At 38.9% G+C, this 24,922-nt stretch overlaps 1 protein-coding gene across 2 annotated transcripts in view; it reads left to right on the forward strand.

Annotated features, from left to right (window-relative positions):
- Positions 1-24,922, forward strand: part of nek10 (NIMA-related kinase 10) — a 155,405-nt gene that overhangs the window by 97,294 nt on the left and 33,189 nt on the right. For both annotated transcript variants that reach the window (XM_055660470.1, XM_055660464.1), the window contains exons 23-30: positions 5,857-5,932; positions 8,237-8,366; positions 9,980-10,050; positions 12,519-12,732; positions 17,127-17,307; positions 17,603-17,677; positions 21,158-21,289; positions 22,902-22,956. In XM_055660470.1, the coding sequence (XP_055516445.1) occupies positions 5,857-5,932; positions 8,237-8,366; positions 9,980-10,050; positions 12,519-12,732; positions 17,127-17,307; positions 17,603-17,677; positions 21,158-21,289; positions 22,902-22,956 (934 nt within the window). The remainder of the gene's footprint in view (positions 1-5,856; positions 5,933-8,236; positions 8,367-9,979; positions 10,051-12,518; positions 12,733-17,126; positions 17,308-17,602; positions 17,678-21,157; positions 21,290-22,901; positions 22,957-24,922) is intronic.

Raw genomic sequence — 24,922 nt, forward strand, 5'->3', positions numbered from 1 at the left:
CAACCTGTCAAAGTTTTGTAAAATTGTACTATAATCTCTATTCACTATCTTATGCCTTATTCACTATCTTACCTGTTGGTGCTGCCACATTTGGGGATCTACAGAATGAACGTACACCAAGATCCCCCTTTTCCTCAATTCTACAGTTCATGGTGGATCTCCTACCTTTGTTGGACCTTCTGAAATGCATCGTCTTTACTAATCAGGATTAAATTTCAAATTATATTGCTCTTCCCAATTTACATAAAACTATTTTTCCTTGTTATCAACATCACTGCCAATCTTCTTGTAATCTGCAAATTTGCCAATAATTCTTCCTATATTTGTATCCAAATTGTTAATATATATGACAAACAGTACCCTTTCCTTTGGTACACTGTTGATCATAAGCTTTAATCACAAAAACAACTCTCCATCATCACTCTCTCCCTCCTGTTACCAAGTCAAATTAGATCCAATTCGCCAACTTGCCTTGGATCCCATAGACTCTAACATTTTGCATCAGCCTTCCATGTGGGAACTTATCAAAGATCTTACCAAAGTCTATCTAGGTTGCATCAACCCAACTGCCCTTCCCCTGCATATTGTTACTTCTTCAGAAACTCAGATCAAATTGGTTCGACTAATCTCTCCCTATTATAACATGAGTAAACATTTTTGCTTATCCCATCCTTTCCTAATGTAGATTAATTCTGAACTTCTGTATTTTTATTCAATAACTTCCCTACTACTCACAACTGGATGGTGAATTCAATTTTTTAAAAGAAACAAAGAATTTCTCTTAATGCAGCAAATTATCAAATATGTTTTTAGAACAAAAGAGCTAGATACATAATGGGAAATGGAAAGAAGGATAAGTTATGAGGGAAGTTTTGAAGAAGTATCAGAAAGGGCAAACACCTCAGTAAAAAAGTATGCCATTCTTTGTTATTAAGTGGCTGCATGAGATCTAGCAGCTCAATCTTTATTAAAGGGAAGCTGATGCTGAAGCACCAGCCAAATTAATGCATGTTTAATCTTGAAGTAACTAATCCTCATTACTACCTAACCCAAAACTAAAAAATAATACTGGCATTCCTTACTTATATGCATTTTGTATTGTCAACTTATTATCTTTGAATAATTGCGTTAATCAATCGATTCTGCTTGCAGTTTTCTCACAGCCTCTTGGCTTTCAATAAATTTAATAATATGATATGTAAAATGCCTGATGGAGAAATTGCAAAATATAACTTAATATATGCAATGACGTACAGAACTCCTATCCCTTTCATGTTTAAGTGCGATATAATTCACTGTGACATCATGAAATAAATCAACTAAATTTAGCCTGCATCCTCTGCATTGATATACTAAGAAAAGGGAAAGAAAAGGCTTTTACAGCACACATCCTGCAATTTATTATATCTAGAGAGTGATTATTTATTATTATCCTCTCATCTGCATGTAATACAATAGAGCACTTTCTGAAATTACAATTTGTTGAGCTGTAAAAATAAAAGGATGCAAGTTGTATTCAGAATTGGTAATGTCGTGCATTGATACTGAAGATGTTACCGTGGAAGTGATATTGCAGTTAGCTGTTCTTTCAAGACATCTTCTAGAGGAAGAGATTAAATAAGTGAACAAATGGTACACAAGCATAGCAATAGAGCGTAAACGCCACATTAATAATTCTTAAAAAATAAACATTTAGCTAATGCCCAATATTCTTCCTCAATCAATTTAATAATAACATCAAAATGAGATGATTATTACATTGGTAGATGTGGGATCTTGGTCTGCACAAATGTCTGAAAGGTTTGCTCAAAATATAATAGTAACTATCAAAAAAGTCCAATAACTCCACATGTCACCTGGATCCAATCCTCACAACCTTAGTTAAAACATGCCTGCCTTTTATCATTTCCCTGATAACCTCCATTATTAACTCCTCTCTGTCCACTGGTATAGTTCCCTCTTCACTGAAAGTTGCCATAATCAGACCAACCTTGAAAAAACCTGGATTGGACTCTAGTGACCACAACAACTACCGGCCTATTTCCAACTTACCATTCATTTCCAAAATTCTTGAGAGGGTAGTTTCATCTCAACTCCAGACCTACCTTGAAAACAATAATATCTTTGAACAATTTCAATCTGGCTTCCGTCCCAAACATAGCACCGAAACAGCGCTGGTTAATATCACCAACGACCTCCTCCGTGCAGCTGATTGTTAGCCGGGTTCACCATCCTTATGCTCCTTGACCTCACTGCAGCCTTTGATACCATATCCCATCAGATCCTCATGGGTCATCAGGCTAGCATTGGAGTCTGTGGCACTGTGTATCAGTGGTTTGCCTCCTACCTTGCAGATAGGACACATTTTATACAGATTCAGAATTACCGGTCAGAAAGTTCCATAGTTCACCACGGAGTTCCACAGGGTTCAGTGTTGGGGCCACTCCTGCTCATTATCTATCTCCTCCCTCTTGGCAACATTTTCCGGCACCATGGTATTCATTTTCATTGTTATGCTGATGATACACAACTTTGTGTCCACCAAGCCCACTTCGGCCGTCCTCTCCAATACTCTCACTGCCTGTCTCCATGATATACAGATATGGATGACAAACAACCACCTACAGCTCAACAGTACTAAAACTGAGCTACTCCTTGTTGTGTATTTGGGTGCTTGGAACTGACTTAAAAAAACACTCAGATACGGGAGTAAACTAACAAACTTCTTTATTCCAGGACGCCACCTTGAGTCTCCCCCAACACATGCGTCCCCTCGCACAAGACATAACATCTGCTAATTATATTACATACATCACACTCCTCAGTGGCTCTAAATCTACACTCTCAAAAACCAATATCTGTTAACTCCCCATCGCTGAAACCATCATTCCTATAGAAACTTACAAAATTCTTAAGGGGTTGGACAGGCTAGATGCAGGAAGATTGTTCCCGATGTTGGGGAAGTCCAGAACAAGTTTAAGGATAAGGGGGAAATCTTTTAGGATCGAGATGAGAAAAACATTTTTCACACAGAGAGTGGTGAATCTCTGGAATTCTCTGCCACAGAAGGTAGTTGAGGCCAGTTAATTGGCTATATTTAAGAGGGAGTTAGATGTGGCCCTTGTGGCTAAAGGGATCAGGGGGTATGGAGAGAAGGCAGGTACAGGATACTGAGTTGGATGATCAGACATGATCATATTGAATGGCAGTGCAGGCTCGAAGGGCCGAATGGCCTACTCCTGCACCTAATTTCTATGTATCTATACCAGTCTCCACACAGGTTAAGAGCCTCGGTGTTATCTTGGACAGTACCCTTTCTTTCTCCAGTCATATAAACAATGTCTCCCGGATTGCCTTTTTCCATCTATGAAACAGCTCCAGACTACGCCATGCTTTAACACAACACTCCACGGAAGTTCTAGTCAATGCTTTGGTCACATTACGCATTGATTACTGCAATATGATCCTCGCAGGCATCTCCAACAAACTTATGCATCGACTTCAACTCATCCAGAACTCTGCAGCATGGATTATCACAATCTCAAAGTCCACTGATCATGTCACACTCTGATTGACTGGCTCCATGTGTCACAAAAGATTTACTTTAAAATTGTATTATTAACATTTAAAGCGCTTCATAACCTTTCCCCAGTTTATTTCAAAGACATCCTTCAGACTTAAACCCCCTCCCGCTCCCTGCGGTCTTCATCAGCAGGTCTAATGGCACTACCACCCACAAACTTCAGCACAATGGGTGCCAGTGCCTTCTCCCATGCTGCACCTAAACTTTGGAATTCACTACCCCCTCACATCCACATACTTGACTCCATGTCAGAATTCAAAACCGCTCTTAAAACCCATATTTTTAAACTAGCTTACTCATTTTAACTGCAACAACTGCATCTTATTTTATATCAATCTTAATTCGTTGTGCTATGCTTTGTTGCTTATTGTATGTTTTATTGTTGATTTTTTAATTACTGATGCTTTGTTGCTTATTGTATGTTTATTACTGATATTATGTGATATAACGTGACCTTGAGTGGCTAGAAAGGTGCCATTAAATACAATGTATTATTAATATTATTATTATTATGAATTCATTTTTGCAAACTATTTCAGTACACTTCAGTGTCATAATGAAGTACTTTAAATGGGAGTACTTTCTTTTTGATTGTGAAGATTAATCTCAATTTCTTTCTTTGAAGTATGTAAATTAGTTCTCTGTTCCTGTTCTGTTTAGACTAGTTAGGTCATAGTCATAGAGTTAAGCTGATGATTTCTTGCCTGCCAACACTACTAAGCCAATTGAACAGTCAGTTCTATGAGGTGTGCATTTTAACTTGTGCTGATCAATACATGTGTTTCTTTGTGAAGAGAACTATGAACTCTTGGCCTAATCTTAGCATCATGGAAGAAAGAATGGGAGGTATCTTGATCAGGGCTATCTGTGACAGCAGTGACTCGCCCCAATAATAAATTTATCAATACTCAGTGTGTATCCAACTGTGTGCAAAAAGTATACAAAAGTGAATTCCACAGGTGAGTTGAGAGTACTAACCTTGACATGAGATTGACAATAGGCAGATTGTAAGGGAGTGACTACCTGTGATTTCAAATCAGAATTTAATTTGAGTACATTTTTTATTAGTCTATAGACTATTTTACATTTTTTTAAAGGTTTGAAGATTGAGAAAATGCTCCTTGGATATCTTTACTTTAGTTTTAGACCTGCAGACATTAACAAGCCCTTCGACCTACCGCGTCTGCATCGACCAGCGATCACCCCCGTACACTACCACTATCCTACACACTAGGGACAATTTACAAATTTATCAAAGCCAATTAACTTACAAACCTGCATGTCTTTAGAGTGTGGGAGGAAATCGGAGCACCTGTACAAACTAGACACACAGTCAGGATCAAACCCAGGTCTATTGTGTTGTAAGGCAGCAGCTCTGCCATTGCACCATTGTGCTGTCCCTTGTGCTTAAAAAAATGTGAAAGATTGAGAGAGGTTGAAGGCAGATGCTCCTGTTGTTTGTGCAAGCTCCTTTCATGGAGGCAAAAGTCTTAATATCATGTGCAGAGCACACAGATAGCCATCAGTGTTTTCAATCTATTCCAGTGTATTACAGCACAGAAACTGGCCCACTGGCTCACCACATGCTGACTTTTTTGTCTATCTACACTAATCCCATTTGCTCTGATTAGGATGGAATCCATTCATGCCTTTTCTATTTGTGTATCTAAATGCCACTTAAATTTACAGGTTGTATCTGATATTACCACCTCCCCATACTGCACTGTATTAAAAAAAACATACTCCTCAGATTCTGTCCCACACCGATTTCCTACTAATTCTCACATCTCTTGTTAGCTCCAGATTATCTATTATTGAGTTACAATGGAACTTGCCTAGTTTCCAATGACTAAAGGCCATGGAAGACTGTTAGAAGAACTGGGCATTCCTACTGGTTTAGTTGATAACTCTCTGATGCTGTATAAAGTGCCATGTGTGCTGAGTCTCTATATACCTAGATGCATTTCTTGAACCCTCTGTTTCACAGAGGGATCTCATTTATTTTGGATTGTTCTTTTTTAATTGCCTGTATTTGAACAATTTCAAAATAATTCATCTTACTTACTGTAAACCTACATATTTACACACATTTTTCCAAAGCAAATGATAATAATATAATAGTTTGGCTCAATTTATATTATACATTTCTGTACTGATTTCCAACATGTACACAACATTTGTAATGGTTCAATGGTTCTTTATTATCATATGTACAGTGACATTTTTTTTGCATACTGTTCATTTATTTCCTAACTGCACATTTTCAATTGTAGCTGATTTTGGCCTTGCAAAACAGAAGCAAGAAAACAGTAAGATGACTTCAGTTGTTGGGACTATCTTATATTCTTGGTAAGCATGAAGTTCAGTCACTATTATTGTATGTACAAGAAAAGGGGGACAAATAAACACAGTGAAGTCCTGCAAACAACCTGTGAATATCTAATCAGATCTATTTTGTTGGAGGAATGTTCTTCTGTCCTTCTGTGGAGCATCTTGTCTTGTGGCTCCATGTGATTATTTTCAGGCTGCAGTAAAATGCCTAGATTACGTGCTCAAATTGAATGTTAATGGAATGCATAGTCTTTGAATTGGGATATAGTTTAATATTGCTTAAAAGGTTTAACCCACTTCATAGCAATCTTAATTAGGCCACAATATTCATCTGGTCTTTAGGGGTGAAAATTCAACGTAAATGAGGTAGAAAAGAGAATGCTGATGAAAGCCCCGTCCTCACAAATCTTGCAATGGTTTTAGGTACAATGTAAATGTAAGTTTGAATTTGTTTTTGGCTTCAGACAACCTTTGAAGTCCTGCCACAATGTGAAAATCTACTGCAGTTCTGAGTCAAAACGTCATATAAAATCTTGTCAGTAAAAGCTTGTTTCTATAGCTTTTAATTGGCTTCTTTTAGATGTCACATATTATCATAATTAATTTTCCACTACACCACATAAATTTGAAGCGAGAACCGCATCTAGGGATCCGGCAATGGGAAGGGAATGCAGGATCTTGGAGCCTTGGTGAGTGGAAAGGGAGCATAGGATCCAGAGACCCAGTGAATCAGAAGGGAATTTAGCAAATAATGTAACATTCTGATGTAAAATTATTGGGATTTCCAGATTGTTGCATTGCAGATTACTGTAGATCATTTGAGGATGATTATAGAGCCATACAGCACAGAAACAGGCTTTTCAGCCCATTATGTTTATGCCGACCATTGAGTACCCATGCCAGGCAACATCTTTGTAAATCATTTGTTTAAGAAGGAGCTGCAGATGTTGGAAAATCGAAGGTACACAAAAATGCTGGAGAAACTCAGCGGGTGCAGCAGCATCTATGGAGCGAAAGAAATAGGCAACGTTTCGGACCGAAACCCTTCTTCAGACTTGTAAATCACCTCTCCAGTACAATTACATCTTTCCTATAATGTAGCACAGAAAAATGCCCATGAAATTCCAGTTATGGCCAATCCAAAAAGTTTTACGAAGTTGTAACATAATCCCCATGCTATTAAATTTCATGCCTCGGCTCAAGCATTCCACCTGTCGCCTTCACCATCTTATCGACCTGTAGGGATATATAGACATACACAGTCCCAATTTTCTCTAGGGCACCAACATTCATAGAAGATATCCTCGCCTTATGAAGACCCCAAAATACATCACCTTGTATTTAGTAGGATTAGATTCCATCTGCCATTGCTTAACCCAGCAAATTAATGTGTTCTGTAACCTAAGATATTCCTCCTATATGTGACATTTAAATCATAAATACTTAGTAGTAGAACAAATTATATAAGCAACATATATTAGCCAAATTAAATTTTGCTATTAAGTTACCAGCACACATTGCAACCAAATTTGTTGCCCTTTTTGTGAACTTTAAACAAACCCAATAAAAAAAAAAGATTTTGGTCAGGGCGGCCACATTGGCGGGGACCGGGTTCGATCTCGACTACGGGTGCTGTCTGTATGGAGTTTGTACGTTCTCCCCGTGACCACTTGGGTTTTCTCTAAGAACTTTGGTTTCCTACCAAACTCTAAAGACGTACATACAGTTATGTAGGTTACTTGGCTTGGTGTATGTGTAAATTGTCCCTAGTGTGTGTAGGATATGTTAATGTGTGGGGATTGCTGGTGGGCGCGGACTCGGTGGGCCGAAGGACCTGTTTTAATGCTGTATCTCTAAACTAAACTAAACTAATGTAAATATGGGTGTTTTGATAGTCGACATGGATTTACATGATAGTTGGGCAAAACGCCTGCCGCACATCTCTCTATGATTCTAAATCTCAATGGCATTGGATTGTTAAATAGTGGAATCTGACTGCCCCTACAAAATACTCGGCGATTCTAGCTCTCAGTTATATGGTGAGTGAATCACCTCACGGTTAAGCTTCTGATGGAAGACAGTTGGCTTAATATTTGGCAACCACTCCACTAATTGGGCAAAATTATAGATGTAAATGAAAGTGAATACTGGCATTGTGGTTCTGGACATTTTGGACTAATTTTGATTGTGGGACATGCTCATGAAATTTTGATTATCTCTGTAATTCCTTTCAATAGGATCAAGCAGGCTATCTTGTGTCATTAGTTATAATAATACTAATACTTCAATAAGCACTTGTTACTCATCTGTTATTCAATTTAGTCCTGAAGTTGTGAAGAGTGAACCATATGGAGAGAAGGCAGACATTTGGGCTGCAGGATGCATACTATATCAAATGGCAACTTTGAATCCTCCATTCTATAGCAGTAACATGCTCTCTTTGGCAACAAAGGTAAGAAAATCAAGGAGTGTGTCTTTATTATAAATAAGTGTAATTGAAAACAAAACCAAAGCAGCAAATATAATTAATATTTATCACTGATATAACTAATAATAAATAAATAATAATAATAATAAATACTTTATTGATCCCCTCAGGGAAATTCAGAACTGTTAACAGCTCTGAGTTATTCATGACATTTATAACAAAGAATCTATCCGTGCGGGTAAAATATATCACAGACTTATTGGAGCACATTTATTCAATCAGTGACATGCACTAAATATGAACATTTGGTATGGCTTTGTCTGCGGCAGGCCATAATCTTATGAACGATTTACTTATTTGAGCAGATATAAAGGTGATCATCCACAAATTATGAGTGCAATAGACATAATGGATGGTTTGAAAATTATTTAAGAGGTACTGCAATGGCATGTGCTTTAGGTTGGTGAAGGATGCCTAAAGGGGCTGTCCCACTTGGGCGACCTAATCCGCAAGTTTGCCCTCGACTCATAATTGCAGCATGGTCGACACAAGGTCGTAGGAGGTCTTTGTAACTCTCCTTCATGCTCGAGAGTAGTCCCCATGTACTCGAGGCCTCAGCTAGGTCGCGGCGTATTTTTCAACATGTTGAAAAATGCCCACGAGTAAAAAAAGGTCGCCATGGAAAAAATCGGTACTTTTTTTACTCGTAGTTTTAGTCGTAGTAAGTCGTAGTAGGTCGGCATGTTAGTCGTAGGTAATCGAGGGTGGTCGAAGGTACTCGAAAGTAGTCATAGTCTTCACCATAGTCGAAGGAGGTCGTCTTCACTCTTCCAATTTTCCCGAAGTTAGTCATAGCTAGTCGAAGCTAGTCTTCAACATAGTCTAAGGAGGTCTTCTACATGTCTTCAACATGACATTTTTTTCAAATTCTCCTAAACTCTTCTAAACTCGCCAATTAGGTCACCCAAGTGGAACAGCCCCTTAAGGAAGAAGGTTTCTTGACCTGAACAATTAACTGTTTCTCTTTCCACAGATGCTGCCTGATCTGAGCATTTCAGCTTTTTATTGTCATTTCAGATTTCAAGCAGGTGTAGTTTTTTATAACTTTCAAGCCAATGGTTGCCAATTTCCATTATTTCCGGATACAGGAGAGTTAGAAGACTCGACAATAGCAATTGTAATGCCCTTTCTCAAATAGTAAAATTTTGATCTGGTTTGGATTATGATCAATATTTCATCAGCATGGCTGACAGCAGATTTTCCTCCTTAGTGGCAATCTAATCCGTAATGTCAACTTGTTGGTGATTTAAAATGGTGACTTACCATCAGCTTCTTATGGACTGAGTAATAAATTCTACAGCAGGCAAGAATAAATATTAAACAAAATATCAGTCATCTGCAGCTGATGGATTTAGGGCTCATGTCTAAATTTATTAACTCTGTCATGATGATGCTCTCTATTAATTCTATTAAATCTGGTGAACTCAATTTACATTCAATAATTAAATCCTACTTGATCTTTCAAGTGGGATTTGCCCCATTTCTTAACAACAAAGCAAATGTTGACCAATGACAAGGTCATTCCAATGATATCTTGGTTTTTGAATATAAATAATTTTAAAAATTATTTCAAACAGATTGTTGAAGCAGCATATGAACCAATACCAAAAGGACTCTACTCTCACAAAGTACACGAGACTATCAAAAGGTAATGTACGCTGTATGTCTTAGTTGTTGAAAAAGCCTTAACTGAATCAAACTGATTAATTCTCAATCAAATTGTATATCTGCAAAGCATCATGTACTAAAAGAACCACAACAAGACAAATGATGTTACTCGAAGCTGTTAAAAACTGTCTAGCTGACAATAGATAATCTCTAAAGGAGAGACAAAGGTAAGTGTTAGTTGTGTAATTAATACAGGGTAGTTACAATGGAAGAAGCTATCACTCACATAGCAAATTAATATCTATTACAGAAAAGCCTCATGGAAATTATTCCTAGAAATCAATTGTAGAATGCTGTATCATATAGCCCCTTAATAAAGAGTAATGTGTGCCAATGGCAGCAAGTGTTCACAAAGTATATAATGCACCATAGATTTTATTTTACATTATATTAATAAAGCTGTAATATTGAAGTTGTTAGAGTAAGGAAAGCTCCATGAGATTAAGAGTACTTTGCATCACAGGTTGCTCAGTTGTTTCTCATATATTAATTTACAACATTTAATCTCCATATTTTTTTACTGCTATTCATTCAAGTGATGTGGGCCATTCTGAGCAAGCATTTAATTGCTCTTCGATAATTGCTTTGAGAAAATGGTGGTGAGCTTTCTCTTTAACTGCTGCTGCCCGTGAAATATAGGTACAGCCATGATACTGTTCGGGAGTGAGTTCCAAGAATATGATCCAACCACAGTGAAGGAACAGTAATATGATGTTAAGTAATGTCAGTAATAAGTCAGGCTGGTGTGTGGCTTCGAGGCCAACTTCTATTTGGCGATGCTCCCATGCTTTTACTGTCCTTGTTTCATCTAGCTGGTAGAGGTTGCGGGTCTGGAAGGTGACATCTGAAAGTGAGTTGTTGCAGTGCATCTTATAGATTGGACAAACATCTGTCACTCTGCTTCGGTTGTAGAATGAGTGAATAGTTGTGGAAAGGATGCTGATCAACCAGGCTGTTCTATATAGTGTCAATCTGCTGGAGTGTTGTTGAAGCTGTACTCATCTTGACAAGTGAGGAGTAGTCCATCACACTCCTGACTTCAACCCTGTAGAGAGTGGACAGGCGATGGAAAGTTAGGAGATGAGTGCAGGATTCCTATCCTCTGACATGCTGAAATAGGCTTATTGTGTATATGACTACTCTTGTTCAGTTTTTGGTCAATGGTAACCTCCACAATATTGATAGTGGGGGAACCTAATGATGATAATACCATTGAATGTCGGGGTGAGAGCTGGAGAGCAGATTGGATACTCTCTAATGGAGCTGGATATATTGGCTTATGTGATATGAATGTTACAGGGCATCCTTTGATTTAACGTATGCTGCTTTTGATTTTTGATGTGCATGTAACTATGTTGCAACCTAGTCAGGTAAGCAGTTTGTTTTCAGTTAGCTTGGTGGTGCTTTCAGCACAACCTTCTCACTCGTGCCCTACAGTCAGCACAAACACAGCAGAGATGACGACCATGATGTTATCCCTGTGGCCACGTGGGGTTTGTCCATATGCTCCAGTTTCCTCCCTCATCCCAAAGATGTGTAGATTTGTATGTTAATTTTCCTCTGTAGTTTCTAGTGTGTTGGGAGTGGATGTGAAAGTAGGATAACAGAATTAGTGGAAATACGTAATCAATGGTTAGAGTGGACTCAGTGGGCCAAAGGGCCTGCGTGCTGCATCATATAATCAATTCAATCAAAACCAATGGGGTACAGGCAGGGGAAGATTTGATTCTCGGAATCATTAACATTGATTCCAGACCCTATTGACCTCTCATGGCTTTGGGTGAACCTGAATAACACCTTCTTCAGCTGATGAGTCTGTATTTCGCAAGGTTGAACAATAATGGAAGAAATAATGAGAATAACAAGGTCTCACAATGCCCTTCATAGGAATTGCTCAGTAGCACTACTACCTGTTCTGGGACAGATCCTGAAGTGTTAATGCAGAGTTATTGAAGCTGATAGACAGGGTCCATGAGGAGTGATCAGTGAATATATGCGTTTTAAGTTACTTGATCGTATTTGCATTGTCCATTACAGCATTAGTAAAATGTGACTGTTACATTGCACCATGAGGCACTGTTGAATCTACACACAGGAATCACACAAACATGGTGCAAGAGAGGATGGATTTGGAATAGATGAATACACAGAGTTAATAAAATACTTTAGTGGTCTGAGAAACAACTACTGGAGTTTTCAACAGATCTTTATTCAAAAGTTCGATATCCAGTATACAGGTTCTCTAGACACGTCTGCCCACAATGGTGGTCAGCGCTGAACTAACGCGCGCAAGTGAAAAACCGCGTGAAACAAGCAGCCCCTCCCGAGTCACGTGACCACGGCTTCCAAACGCCGGGTTCAATATATGCGTGCGCTAGCAGGCGCCGCTACAATACAACCAGATTTTACTTCCTGTATCAAAATACCTTTATTTTTAAATATCTACAGATGTTTGACTCCTGATTCAGAAGCACGGCCAGATGTGGTAGAAGTGAGTGCGTTGATTTCAAATATCATGATGAAATACATGGATAGCTTATGCACGATGCAGATAACTATGGAGAAGAAGCTTGATCGGGAGAGACGGCGTACACAAAGGTATTTCATGGAAGCTAACAGAAATGTCATGACATATCACCATCAGCTCTCCATGATATCACAGGTAAGTTTTGTTTTATTAAATGTCATTGGATGCTAGATTAGATTGCATGCAGAATTTAAAAAATGCTCAAGCAGGCACCTCTTTTTGTTGCGTATTGCATTCTGGAAAGGATATGAATATGAAGAACACTGTTACTTTCTGTTGGAAATACTTATCAGGCCAGCATTTTATTTGGAAGGAGAAACAGAGTTAATGTTTCATGTCAATTATATTTTAATCTACAACGATACCATGTGAATGAATATTTCCAGCATCTGCATTATTTTGCTGTCACAATTTTTCCTGGGAGCAACTGCACTTTTGATGTATATTGTTGCACCCATTGCACTGAGGCCAGTGCCATGAGGATTACTACCTTATGAGAGCCGGCTAAAGATAAGGATGTAGCTGGAGTCCCTTAGTGAAGTAATGTTAACATAACGTCAATGTCCCATACTTCCATGTAACTGGGCCTGGGAGAACTTGTGTTAAGATATCCTATATAATTCTGGATATCAGAGGGTGAGACCCGACAGTGTGGGTCCCACTTGCTGCCGCAAATATTATGAGAAGGCACGTTGGCACAGTTAATGGCACTGTAACTTAATTATTGTCAAAGACTCATTTGAAAATGAACTCTTAAGACATCAGTTATCTGTGCTGTGCAGTATTTAACGTGTATTCAAACAAAAACGTTTCCATCTGCTGAAGTGGAGATGTACTGCCTTTTGGTGCTTCCCCTGCACTCTGCAGTGAGCACTACATGGATCGGTCTGACAACCCGAGCCGCAGGAATAGTCGTCTCAGAGTCTGCAAGTCAATGACTTGATGTATCATGCAGAGGCTGGTTTCCCGAGTCACAGGCTGAACCAGCAAAGTTTTATGTTTTGAATAACCATATAAGGTTCTATTTTACTCCCAACATTAGCGGGAACAATGGCTGCGTATGTCAGTCAGGCAGTTCAAAAAGCCTGAAGCGGTATCTTGCTGGATTTATTCCAAGACCCGACTGATGAGGCAGAATGGAGGAAGACATGAAAGAACATTCCTCCCGAGTGTGGCGATAATGTATCTCTCCCCACTGTATGCCACATATTTTGCAACTGGTAAATGAGCCTGGATGTAAAGATATCGATATTCGGTGTTCCATCGAGCCAAAATGACATTAAATACTTTGTGATCCAACATCCATTCTTTGTTGTCATTGATTTCACGTGATGATACAATAGCGTCAAATGAGGTTAGGTAAATATCACAGGATATTTAAACTTGATTGCACCCATGTGACTAACATATGCCACCACCATAGTGTATCAACTTGGAGTTGAGCATGCAGATTATGCACATTCTTACAATAACCTTTAACCTATAGAATGTACCTAGTGTTTTATAGGTAGTTGATACCAATAACTGAAAAATTGGTAACTCATGAAACCCGCATCCACCTCGGTAACTGGAGATGGCATTCGTAACTTCTCATCTTTGAGCACTAGCATCAGTTTGTAATTACTGAAGATTACTGACCAAAATACTGGAGCAATGCTGAATACTGCCACCATTGTGACTTTGGTAGCTTCAGCTCGTAATAGCATAGGTCTATTAATAATGACCTATATGGTACTTGAGAGGATAATTCTTTGCATGTTGTAAGTTCTGGTAATGCAAAGGCCCAATTTACACCGCTGAAACACAGCTGCTATATTGCCAATTACACTTGATGAATAGAAGGCTGCTTCATAACAACGAGGTTGTTACAGGCTTCTTTTAATTGCATCTCTTGCCCCAGGGCGGAGACCCTGTTAAGTTGATAGTGAAATGTAAATCCCAATAATCAGTAGTTCTGATTGGTATCAACTTAAATTTAACTGGATGGATGAGGGACCCCAATTTCTCAAATATAGTTTGGGGCTGCAACAGTTAATTTTAGTAAAATACAGCGTTTAAAACATCATCCAGATAGGCGATAACAAATGTTCTTGAGCTCTGAGCAGCCCAAGCACCGGTTTTAGTAATTTGGTAAATAAACCTGGGAACTGAAGTTAGCCTATTTTGCAACGCTTTAACTGTTATCATTGACCCATCCAGATACATTTCAAATATCTCCGGTGATCCCAGTGAATAGGAACTGAATAGCATACATCTTTGAGATCGATGCTTGCCATATAGTTCCTATAGAAATCAATTGTTAGACAGTAACGAAGTTTACTATTCTGAAAGTCTGTACTGCACATACGAGTTAAATCTAGATGAAGTGATATCCTCCATCTGTCAACCTGTCCTAAAAGGCAATCCTGCCGATAATACTGGGCCTGCCTCGAAAGACAACTCCGGCCATAATTCTGAGCCTGCCTTGAAAGACAACTCTGGCCATATTTCCGTGCCCAGCTTTCAGGCTGCCACCGACTTCAGTGAACCGCTTACCCCCAATGGAGGCGTGGGGTGTATCATTGCCTACCGATGAAGCTTTGCTCATCGTTGGTACCTTGATTAGTCCGACAGCTTTTTGCTTCCTCCTCCTGGTCTTACCTGTGGGATAGGTCTTACCTGAAGAGAAAATTCGGCGTCTGGTTTCATTTCCTGGATTTCATGCCCTCCAATGTCACCCTGATAGCGCTGTTCACTTGCCGGCACTTGTAGCGTGAGAACTCTGGCCCCTTACGTGTATTCTGTCAACGGCTGGAGACCAACTCTTCCGGCAGCAAAACCTTTGTTTGCGAGCATCTCGTGAAGCAATATGCATGTGCTCCAGTATGTTCAACGGGCATACTTTGAATTTGAAATCAGTTACACACTGACCATTCGCATTCCCCTCCACAGAGAAGGAGATTTGTAGGCAGCCCTGAGAACAGGTGCTGCTGCAGGCCCCTGAGGATACCTGCGCTGACATGGCCCTTCCAACGGACCTATATCAGGTTTTTTTGCTCTGGGTCCGACTAAAACTGACCCTGAATGCTCCGCTCCTCAGAGCGGGAGACATTGTGCAACAAGTGCCGCTGCCTGCGGGTTCTCCGTAATACCCGGGCTGATAACCCCCCTCCTTTGGAGTATATCAGGGCATCCTCTCCATCAGGAATCCTCCTGGCCCGACTCGTTTGAGTCAATGAGCCTCTTCCTTACTCTCCCCTCCTCAGAGAGGAAGATATAATATCGTGGCTACCCTCCGCGTGGGGTTGCCTAGGTACTCCTAGCCCAACTCGTTTGAATGAAAGGGCCTCTTCCCTATGCTCCCCTCCGCAGAGAGGGAGATATAATTTAGTGGCTAACCCTCCAAATGGGGTTGCCTAGGTGCTACCGGCACCAGTCTGACGCCGCTGGCTCTACCGCCAGCGCCTCGAAAGGCGAATTCGACCGCCGCCCGCTACTCCCACTTCCGCGATCTCCGTAGCGGATTCCCCGCGGTCCGTTTCCGGAATTCCCGAAGTCATGACTGGGATTCCCTATGGCCCGTGACTGGGGTTCCCCGCGGTCCATAAAGGTTCCCCCGCAGCCCGTCCAGACTTCGCCCCGAATCCAGCAGGCAAACTCTGTAAAGAGCTTCCTGCAACACAAAAATCAACCCTAGAAATAAGTTTAAAACTTACCTTGTAGGTTTAAACTTACCGCTGGACAGAGCAAACGCTGCCGCCAGTCGGCTCGTTTGCGCAAAGCGAGTCAACGTAATGACGCGCAGGCATGGTGACGGCCTTCTTCACGTAGTCACTCACGTGAATCCGAAGTAAAATGCACCATTCTGCAGGCTAGAATATCTTCAGGACCCAAATGTTGCCGTTCAGGTGCACAGAGGCCTGGCCAATCAATAAATGTTAGAAAGTAACAACTGATGACATGGCAGGTCAAGTCCAGGCAGATGAGGAACCATATCTAGCTTATGACGGATATATCTTCATGCCACAAGACCTGTGTACTGTCAGTAGCCAGTAACTGAACAAAAAGTAATTGAAGGTACCTAGGGCTGCATTGGCAGGCACTTTGAGAGATGATGTAGGATTGTAAATCCAGGCTTTACATCTGCGTATTTGGAATATACCAAAATAATGCATACTGATGCACAATGCAACTTAGATATCCAGGTCAGAAGTCTGTCAATTGAGAATTTAATCCCTACAAGGAATTCAACAGTAAGTTGAGTTGGTTCACGTTTGCATCGTAATATTTGGTTATTATAAAAATGAACGTCGCTACAATAGGATGGTAGAATCAAAATTAATCCAGGCTTTCAAGCAGAATTGGATAAACACAAAGAAAAATAACCTGCAATGCCTTTAGGGAGAGAATGGGGAAATAGGTGGCATGGATTTGATGGGCTGAATACTCTCCTCTGTGCCGTAATAATTGTTTGATTATGTTAATCTGGCTAGATACTAGAGCAATGGCACGTTATATTTCTTTTTCAAATTTACCTTTGTGCATTAAAGGAGTATTGTGATAAGTCATGCCTTGGAAGCAGTAGTGGAATAGCAAGTGTGAAGAGCAAATCATCAGAAACAACTGACAACCCAGTGGATGACTTGCATAGATTGCATCTTAAAGATGATGAGAGACTGAACGATGCAGTATTGCTTGAGAATATTAATCCAGCAGAAAACGTAGACAAAGGTACAGATGAGATTTTTAACACCAGGAATACATCAATGCGATGTGCTAAAGTAAATGCTATTAAATATTGAAAATGTAGTGTCAATATATCAGAAAATTTCCATACATCTATTAGCATATCCGATTTAATTTAAGATGGTTATATAGTAATAATCTATAAATCTATATCTTGTTCAGACATGTAAAATGGTTCTTCATATAAAACCTGTGAAACTGTAAAGAAACTGACCTCTTTGCATGTCTTCAGCTTAAAATATGTTAATTTTTCCCTCTGTTGTCGTGAATGTTTATCTAGAATTGGAAGATGAGTTGAACATTTCAGATCACTCAAACAACTCAAGTCCGGGCCCCATAAAAGATTCTACTTTGAGTAAGTTAAATGGATTCCAATAAAAGTCTGGCACTTTATACCAGTTTGTTATCTAAAGGTACTTCTGTTCATCTTTAAAATGTAAGTGAATGGATCCATAAAATCTTCATGTATGCTCCTGGCAAACAAAACTCTCCATTCAGATTTTGTAAAACATCCTATAATATTGAAAGAATGGGCAATTTGCTGTTGTATTATTTTGGACACCCTATTTCCAAGCTAATGACATATTAATTTACAGAACACCATTTCCAGATCGGATTACCAAATTTACTAGTGACTGCATTCTATGGATTAACCAATTTTAACTAACAAAACTGTTCATTTATTAAAATGTTCTTCCGGAAATGAGAATAAGATAAGAGGATGGTGAGTATATTTATTCAGGGGAATTTGAGAGATATCAAGATAATGCTCCCCGAGTAATATAGGAGCGACCATCTTCTCACCAATAAATTTGAATAATAAAAATTATAATAAAAATCCAATTATACATAACACAATAAGAACATGGAAACAAATAAAACAGAATTTAAAATTAAGAAACCTATCTCTTTTAATACCAATAGTCAATAATCCATCGTTTAAACCATCAATCATAGACAAATCATTTATACAATGGGAAAGAATGGGAATCAAAACGCTTGAAGATCTGTATGAATTGGGGAATTTACTATCATTTCAACAACTACAACTGAAATATAATTTGAAAAATAACCAATATTTTAAATATCTTCAAATTTGTGATTATCTGAAAAAACACACAAAAGACTATCATAATATGCCTTCCGACTTATTGGATGAAGCAATGAAGACAAAGGCGGAATCAGCTAATTTAATATCGTACCTATATAATATCATTTTAAACATAGAAATACCCACAACAGATGGAATTAGAAAAGATTGGGAACAAGAATTAGCTATAAAAATCTCAAAAGAGACCTGGGATAATCATTTACTACAGGTGCATAAATGTTCGATCAATGTACGACATACGCTCATCCAATTTAAAACATTACATAGATTATATTATTCAAAAACTAAATTAAATAAAATCTTCCCTAATGTTTCACCAATCTGTGATAAATGCCTGTGTCAAGAAGCTACCATAGCGCACTCTTTTGTTTTTTGTACAAAAATCCAAAAATTCTGGTATGAAATATTTGATATTTTTTCAAAATTGTTCAAAATAAAACTGGTACCAAAACCAGAATGGATTATCTTTGGAATATCGGAAGGTAACCCTGAACTAAACGTGTTTCAGAAGAATTTATTTAATTACGGGCTAATAATGGGAAAAAAGCTTATACTTAAATTCTGGAAAAATGCGCCCACACCAATAAAAATGTGGATATCAAATATGTTTGAAACATTACATCTGGAAGAGATGAGATTCCTCTTAGCAGGTAAAGCAGACCAATTCCAAAAGACGTGGTCTATGTTTCTGGACCTATTACAAGTATGAGGTGCAATAGTAATTTAAATAAACAAATAAATAAATAAGTGGTATCAGGACCTGGTAACGGGAGGTAAAACAACAAAAACAGACTTAGTTGGTAGTCCCCTTTCTGCGGAGTTTAATGTTATAATAGAGCGATTGTTCCTATTTTCTCTTTCTTTCTTTTCTAGGATCTATTTTCTCACTTTACTTCCTTCTCTAACTTCTTTTCTAAGGGGCTTTCTTTTCCCAACACTCTTGCACTTCACGACTCTCGCGCACTTTCTTTACTTTCCTTACTTCTACCTTTTTCTTAAAGCTCAAAAAAAATGAAGCGGTACAAAAAATGTATTAAGATATATGTGTTGTGTAGTATTGTAATTTACCGTACTTCTAATTAAAACATTTTTTTTAAATAAATAAATAAATAAAAAGATAATTTGTTTATGCAGAAGATGATTAACTGAGAATAGGTATGGAAAGCAAGAAAGAGGAGAGCGGCTGGAGGAACTCTGGGTCAGGCAGCATCTGTGGAACAAAAGGTTCCTCAATGTTTCAGGTCTGGTGCAAAAGTTGGCAAGCAATAGGTGGACACAGGTGGGGTATTAATTGGTAGATAACCATCGGGGGGGAGGGAAGGGTGGAGATAGTGACAGAAGCTGGGAAGTGACAAGTGGAGAATGAAAGGCTACAGAATTATGATCAGAAATGGAGAAGAACAAGAACTGCATGAGGGGTGGCTGCAGATAGTGTTACCAAGGCTTGGGTCCCAGCACTTGTCCAACTGATAACCAGTTCTTAGCACAAGAACACATCCTTTGGCCCACAATGTTTGTGCTGAACATGATGCCTGGACCAGTTCCTATCCACCTGCATATAATCCATATCCTTCCATATCCTGCATATCTATATGCCTATCCAAAAGTTTCTCATATGCCACTATAATATCGGCTCAACCACCACCCCTGGTAACGCATCACCTATGTAAAAAATAATTGCTCAACATATCTCTTTTAAACTTTGCCCCTCAAAGCCATGCCCTCTAGTATATGATTAATTTCATCCTGGGAAAAGAGTTCAGACTGTTTACCCTTTCTATGTCTTTCATAATTTTATACACATCTATCAGGTCTCCCTGCAAAATCCAGCATTCCAAAGAAAACAATCCAAGTCTGCCAATCCTCTCCCTGTCTCTAATACCCCCTAATCTAGGCAGCATTCTGGTAAACCTGTTTTGCACCCTCTCCAAAGTCTTCACATCCTTCCTGTAATGGGGCGACAGGAACTGCACGCAATACTACAAACGTGGCATAACCAATGGGACAGACCAAAGAGCTCTAGTACAAGGCCAGATTTACCAGTTCTTCACTCGCAGCACGTGCCGCAGTCTTCAGCCATGACCTTTGGTGTTCAGTCGAAGGCCAGACCTTTGAAATATAGGGGGAGGAGGGAGGGGTGGGAGGCGACATGAGTCGCAGCGCGAGCAGACAGCAGGCAGGCAGATTCATTGTCACGTCACCAGCGGGAAAATAACAGGCGTTTTGAATTCAAAGTTGGATCAAATTTGTGAATACTTTTATTAATAAATCAAGAAATAAAGCACAACATTTTCAGATAAGTCGACTTCTTGCTAATAAGTCGGACTCCCAAGGGATAAAACTGTACAGTAATATGTAAAAATGTTACCGTTAGAGCGTCATTTTTTCAAGCAGATGTGATCACACACACACACACACACACACACACACACACACACACACACACACACACACACACACACACACACACACACACACACACACACACACACACACACACACACACACGCACACACACATCCTAGATCAGAGTTTTAAGTATATATAGGATAGGATAGGATATAGGATATATACATAGATAGATTACTCTTGATTATGAATGTGTAACTTTATTAAATTATTTTCCAGTCATTGAAACTGCTGTTCAAATCAGTTAGGTGATTGCACAGAGAATTGTTAACCAAATACACAAACCTGTGTAATAGTTTATTTTTTCTTTTGAAGGGCATACTTCTCCCTCTAATGTGTTTGGTCAGGGCAAATTGCTGCAATCACCATCCAAAGCAGAAGCACTACACCTTAACAACAGTCTTCGGGCATATTCCTTTGAAACCTCTGGTTGTCTTGACATAACAGGTACATTGTAATAAATCTTTCATTATTAATCTTGACTGATAATTGATTCACTAAAGTAAGTAGGTAGACACAAAATGCTGGAGTAACTCAGCGGGTGAGGTAGCATCTATGGAGAGAAGGAATGGGTGATGTTTTGGGTCGAGACCCTTCTTTGGACTAAAATAACTTACATTATTTAAAATCAAGGATTTTTTTAATGTGTTCATGGAGAAAATGTTTCAATATCCTTTTATCTTGAGTTGGCGTATTGAAACATCCATTTTTACATGTCTAGGGACTGAGTTTTGTTTTTCCTTCACAGTGAAAAATATAATTTAGGTTATGTAACCATAAAATAATACTTTCATATGTCGATATATTGCTCATGCTTTTTAAGGTTAATATTTCCATCGGAGCAATAGCCAACCATGGCAGCCCAGTTATATTCTTATAGCCCTGTCCCATGGTACGAGTTAATTCCACGAGCTCTCCCGAGTTTAAAAAAAATCAAACTCGTGGTAAGCGCGGAGAATGAACGTAGTGGGTACATCCGGGCTCGGGGACGTCTCTTAGCGCTAACGGCAGGAACTCGGGAAGACTCGCTAACGGCTGGTAAGCACAGGAAGACGCGTGAAGATTTTTCAACATGTTGAAAAATGTCCACGAGAGCCCTGAGTACCGATGAGTGGCCATTACCGTAAATCTCCGAGTTTGAATCAGGACAAACCCGAGAGTGAACTCTTGGAATGAACTGGTACCGTGGGACAGGGGTTTTAGATTTAAATCCTATTTGTAGGTGCCCTCCTTACACTTTGATCGTTCAGTATTAAATACTGTTGGTTGAATTGAGGTAGGGTTGTGCAGGGTGGTTCAAAAACATGATGGTAGATAGAAAGAAGCTGTTCTTGAACCTGGAGCTAACAGTTCTCTGGCTCCTGTACCAACTTTTCCACTATTTTTTAAGCGCTTCTGATGATCACAGATATTAGTTGTCGGAGTTTCTAAATGTCAGAAACACTTAAATAGCTAAAACATATGTACATTATTAAATTAAAACCTAAAAAAATATTAATTTAAAACTTCAAATTAATTAAAATTATTAAATTATATAATATTTAAAAATAAAAAAAATAATGCAAACTTCTTAGCTTCACTTACCTTTCACATTTCAATCCAGATCAGTATGTCTGGTTCCTCTGTTTTGCACCTTTCTGAATTACATTTGCACTGAATGCCAGCGTACAGCCATGTAAGTAAAGAACATATTAACCTACAGATTGGAATTAACTGACACCTCTGCTCTGCTGATAAGGCAGTGGCTTGCCCAATTTGGCTCATGATTCTTATGTAGGTTAAACTGGACATGTTTATCTGTCAGCTGTGTTGTCTTAAGATCTCTACGCTTTCACAAATTGCAATAAAGATTGTTTTATTGAAAATACAGTCATTTAGATAATTAGTTATGGATTGTTTATTTTTATTATAAAAGGCACTGGTATTAGTAAAATCATTCATGTTCATAAAGATGTTTTGATCATTGTCATTGCTTCTGTTAAACACAAGATAATGTGTAGAAAATATATACCATTTGGATGAAAAAACAGAATTTGTTCTTTTTGTTTAATTCTTGTAGCTACTTTACCAAGAAGTATCAGTTATATTGGCATAGAGAGCCAACATGAGTCACAGTAAGTATTCTGCAAATTATTACTCTCTTTGTACTTTTAAAAGCATTCATAGAATATGAAAAGATAATATTAGGAAATATCACACTTGGTCTCCAGAGCATGATATGCATACGCCACAATCAATTGCATCTCTGAAATTATCTTTACGATCATGTTGGACACAGTGAAAGCTTCCAGAAAAGCCAGGGTAATATTTCACATTTTATAAGATAAATGAATGCACAATACAATAAAATTAAATTTAACATTTGACCCCAAATTTACGCCCAATCCCAAGCTTTCAAGCATTCAAAATTCTTGGCATTTTGGTTGTTACATAATGCCCTCAGTTTTACAACTTTCTACAGTTCTATGATTCATAAAGAACCAATTCTGGAGATACAGTCTTCCTCGTGTCCGGCCATCTTCTATATCACGTCTTTCCGGTCGGTCAGTGACGGTTGACGGTTGGTGGTTGCAGAATTGGCTACTTCAGTCAGTCACTGTGGTACAGTTCCTGTCATCAGCATTGCCCGGGATGCGCCACATGGAGGCTTCTGCTTGCAGGAGATACAGTGAAAAGCTATTGTTTGCATGCCATCTATTTAACTTATCAACTATCTAATTAATCATAAACAAGTACAACAGATAGAGCAAAGAGAAAAATACCAGAGTACAGAATTTTGTTTTCAGCATTGTACCGTTACAGTTACAGAGAAAAAGTCCAATGTCTGCAATAAGGTAGGTTGGACGATTGGAACTACACTTGCTTATGGGAGAACTGTTCAGAAGTCTGATAACAGAGGGGAAGTTGCTGCTACTGAGTCTGGTATGCTTTCAAGCTTTTTTATCTTCTGTCTGATGGAGGTTAGGGAATAACCAGGGTTAAATGGTCCTTTGCATGGATAGGAAAGGTTTAGAGGGATATGGGCCAATGCAGGCAGATAGGACTAGAATAGATAGGGCATCTTGGTGAGCATGGGCAAGTTGGACATTTTTCTGTGCAGTATGACTACAATTAATTTGACTATGTTGGCTGCTCTCTTGAGACTGCAAAAAGTGTAGACGGAGTCTTTGGTGAGGAGTCTGGTCTGTGTGATGGACAGGGCTACATCCACAAATCCGCAATTTCTTGCCATGTTGTATAGAGCAGTTTCAAAATCAAGCTGTGTGCAACCCAATAATATACTTTGTACAGTGCATCTGTACAAGTTGGTAAGAATCATTTGAGACGAGCCAAATTTCCTTAGTCTTCTGCAGACGTAGATGCATTGGTGTGCTTTTTTAGCGGTAGCTTCAATGTGGGTTGACCAGGACATATTTTTGGTAGTATTAATACCTAGGAACCTGAAACTCTCAACCATTTCCACTTCAGCTTCATTGATGTTGATTGCGGCATGTACTGCATCATGCTTCCCAAAATCAATATCTAGCTCCTTTGTCTTGTCCTTTGTATTGTTGCCGTTCCTTACTGATCGTGGTCCATGAGTCGGAAATCTGAGGACCCAGTTGAGAAGAAGGCTGTTGACTCTCCAAGAGCTTGGATGGGATTACTAGGCCACTAATATTTGATCAAAAATGATACAAGTATGATGCTGCAGCGTTTATGATTGGACAAAATAAAACAGTCTCTGAGTTCCAATGAAGAGTCATTATCTGGACGTTGTTTCCCTGTCCAGTTGAATATCTCTGATTAACATAAATCTATCAATTTGAAACTTAAAAGTAACAAAATATCCAGCAGCAACTGTTACATATCTGTCCTTTTTTCAAATAATGCTATGAGATATTAAATAATGATTTAAACTGACATAACAAGTCCCATTCAACACCTTGCGCCTGCAATATATAAATAATTATAGAAACATAGAAACATAGAAAATAGGTGCAGGAGTAGGCCATTCGGCCCTTCGAGCCTGCACCGCCATTCAATATGATCATGGCTGATCATCCAACTCAGTATCCCATCCCTGCCTTCTCTCCATAC

Source organism: Leucoraja erinacea, chromosome 2 (genome assembly GCF_028641065.1).
Source record: "Leucoraja erinacea ecotype New England chromosome 2, Leri_hhj_1, whole genome shotgun sequence".
NCBI classification, from domain to species: domain Eukaryota; kingdom Metazoa; phylum Chordata; class Chondrichthyes; order Rajiformes; family Rajidae; genus Leucoraja; species Leucoraja erinaceus.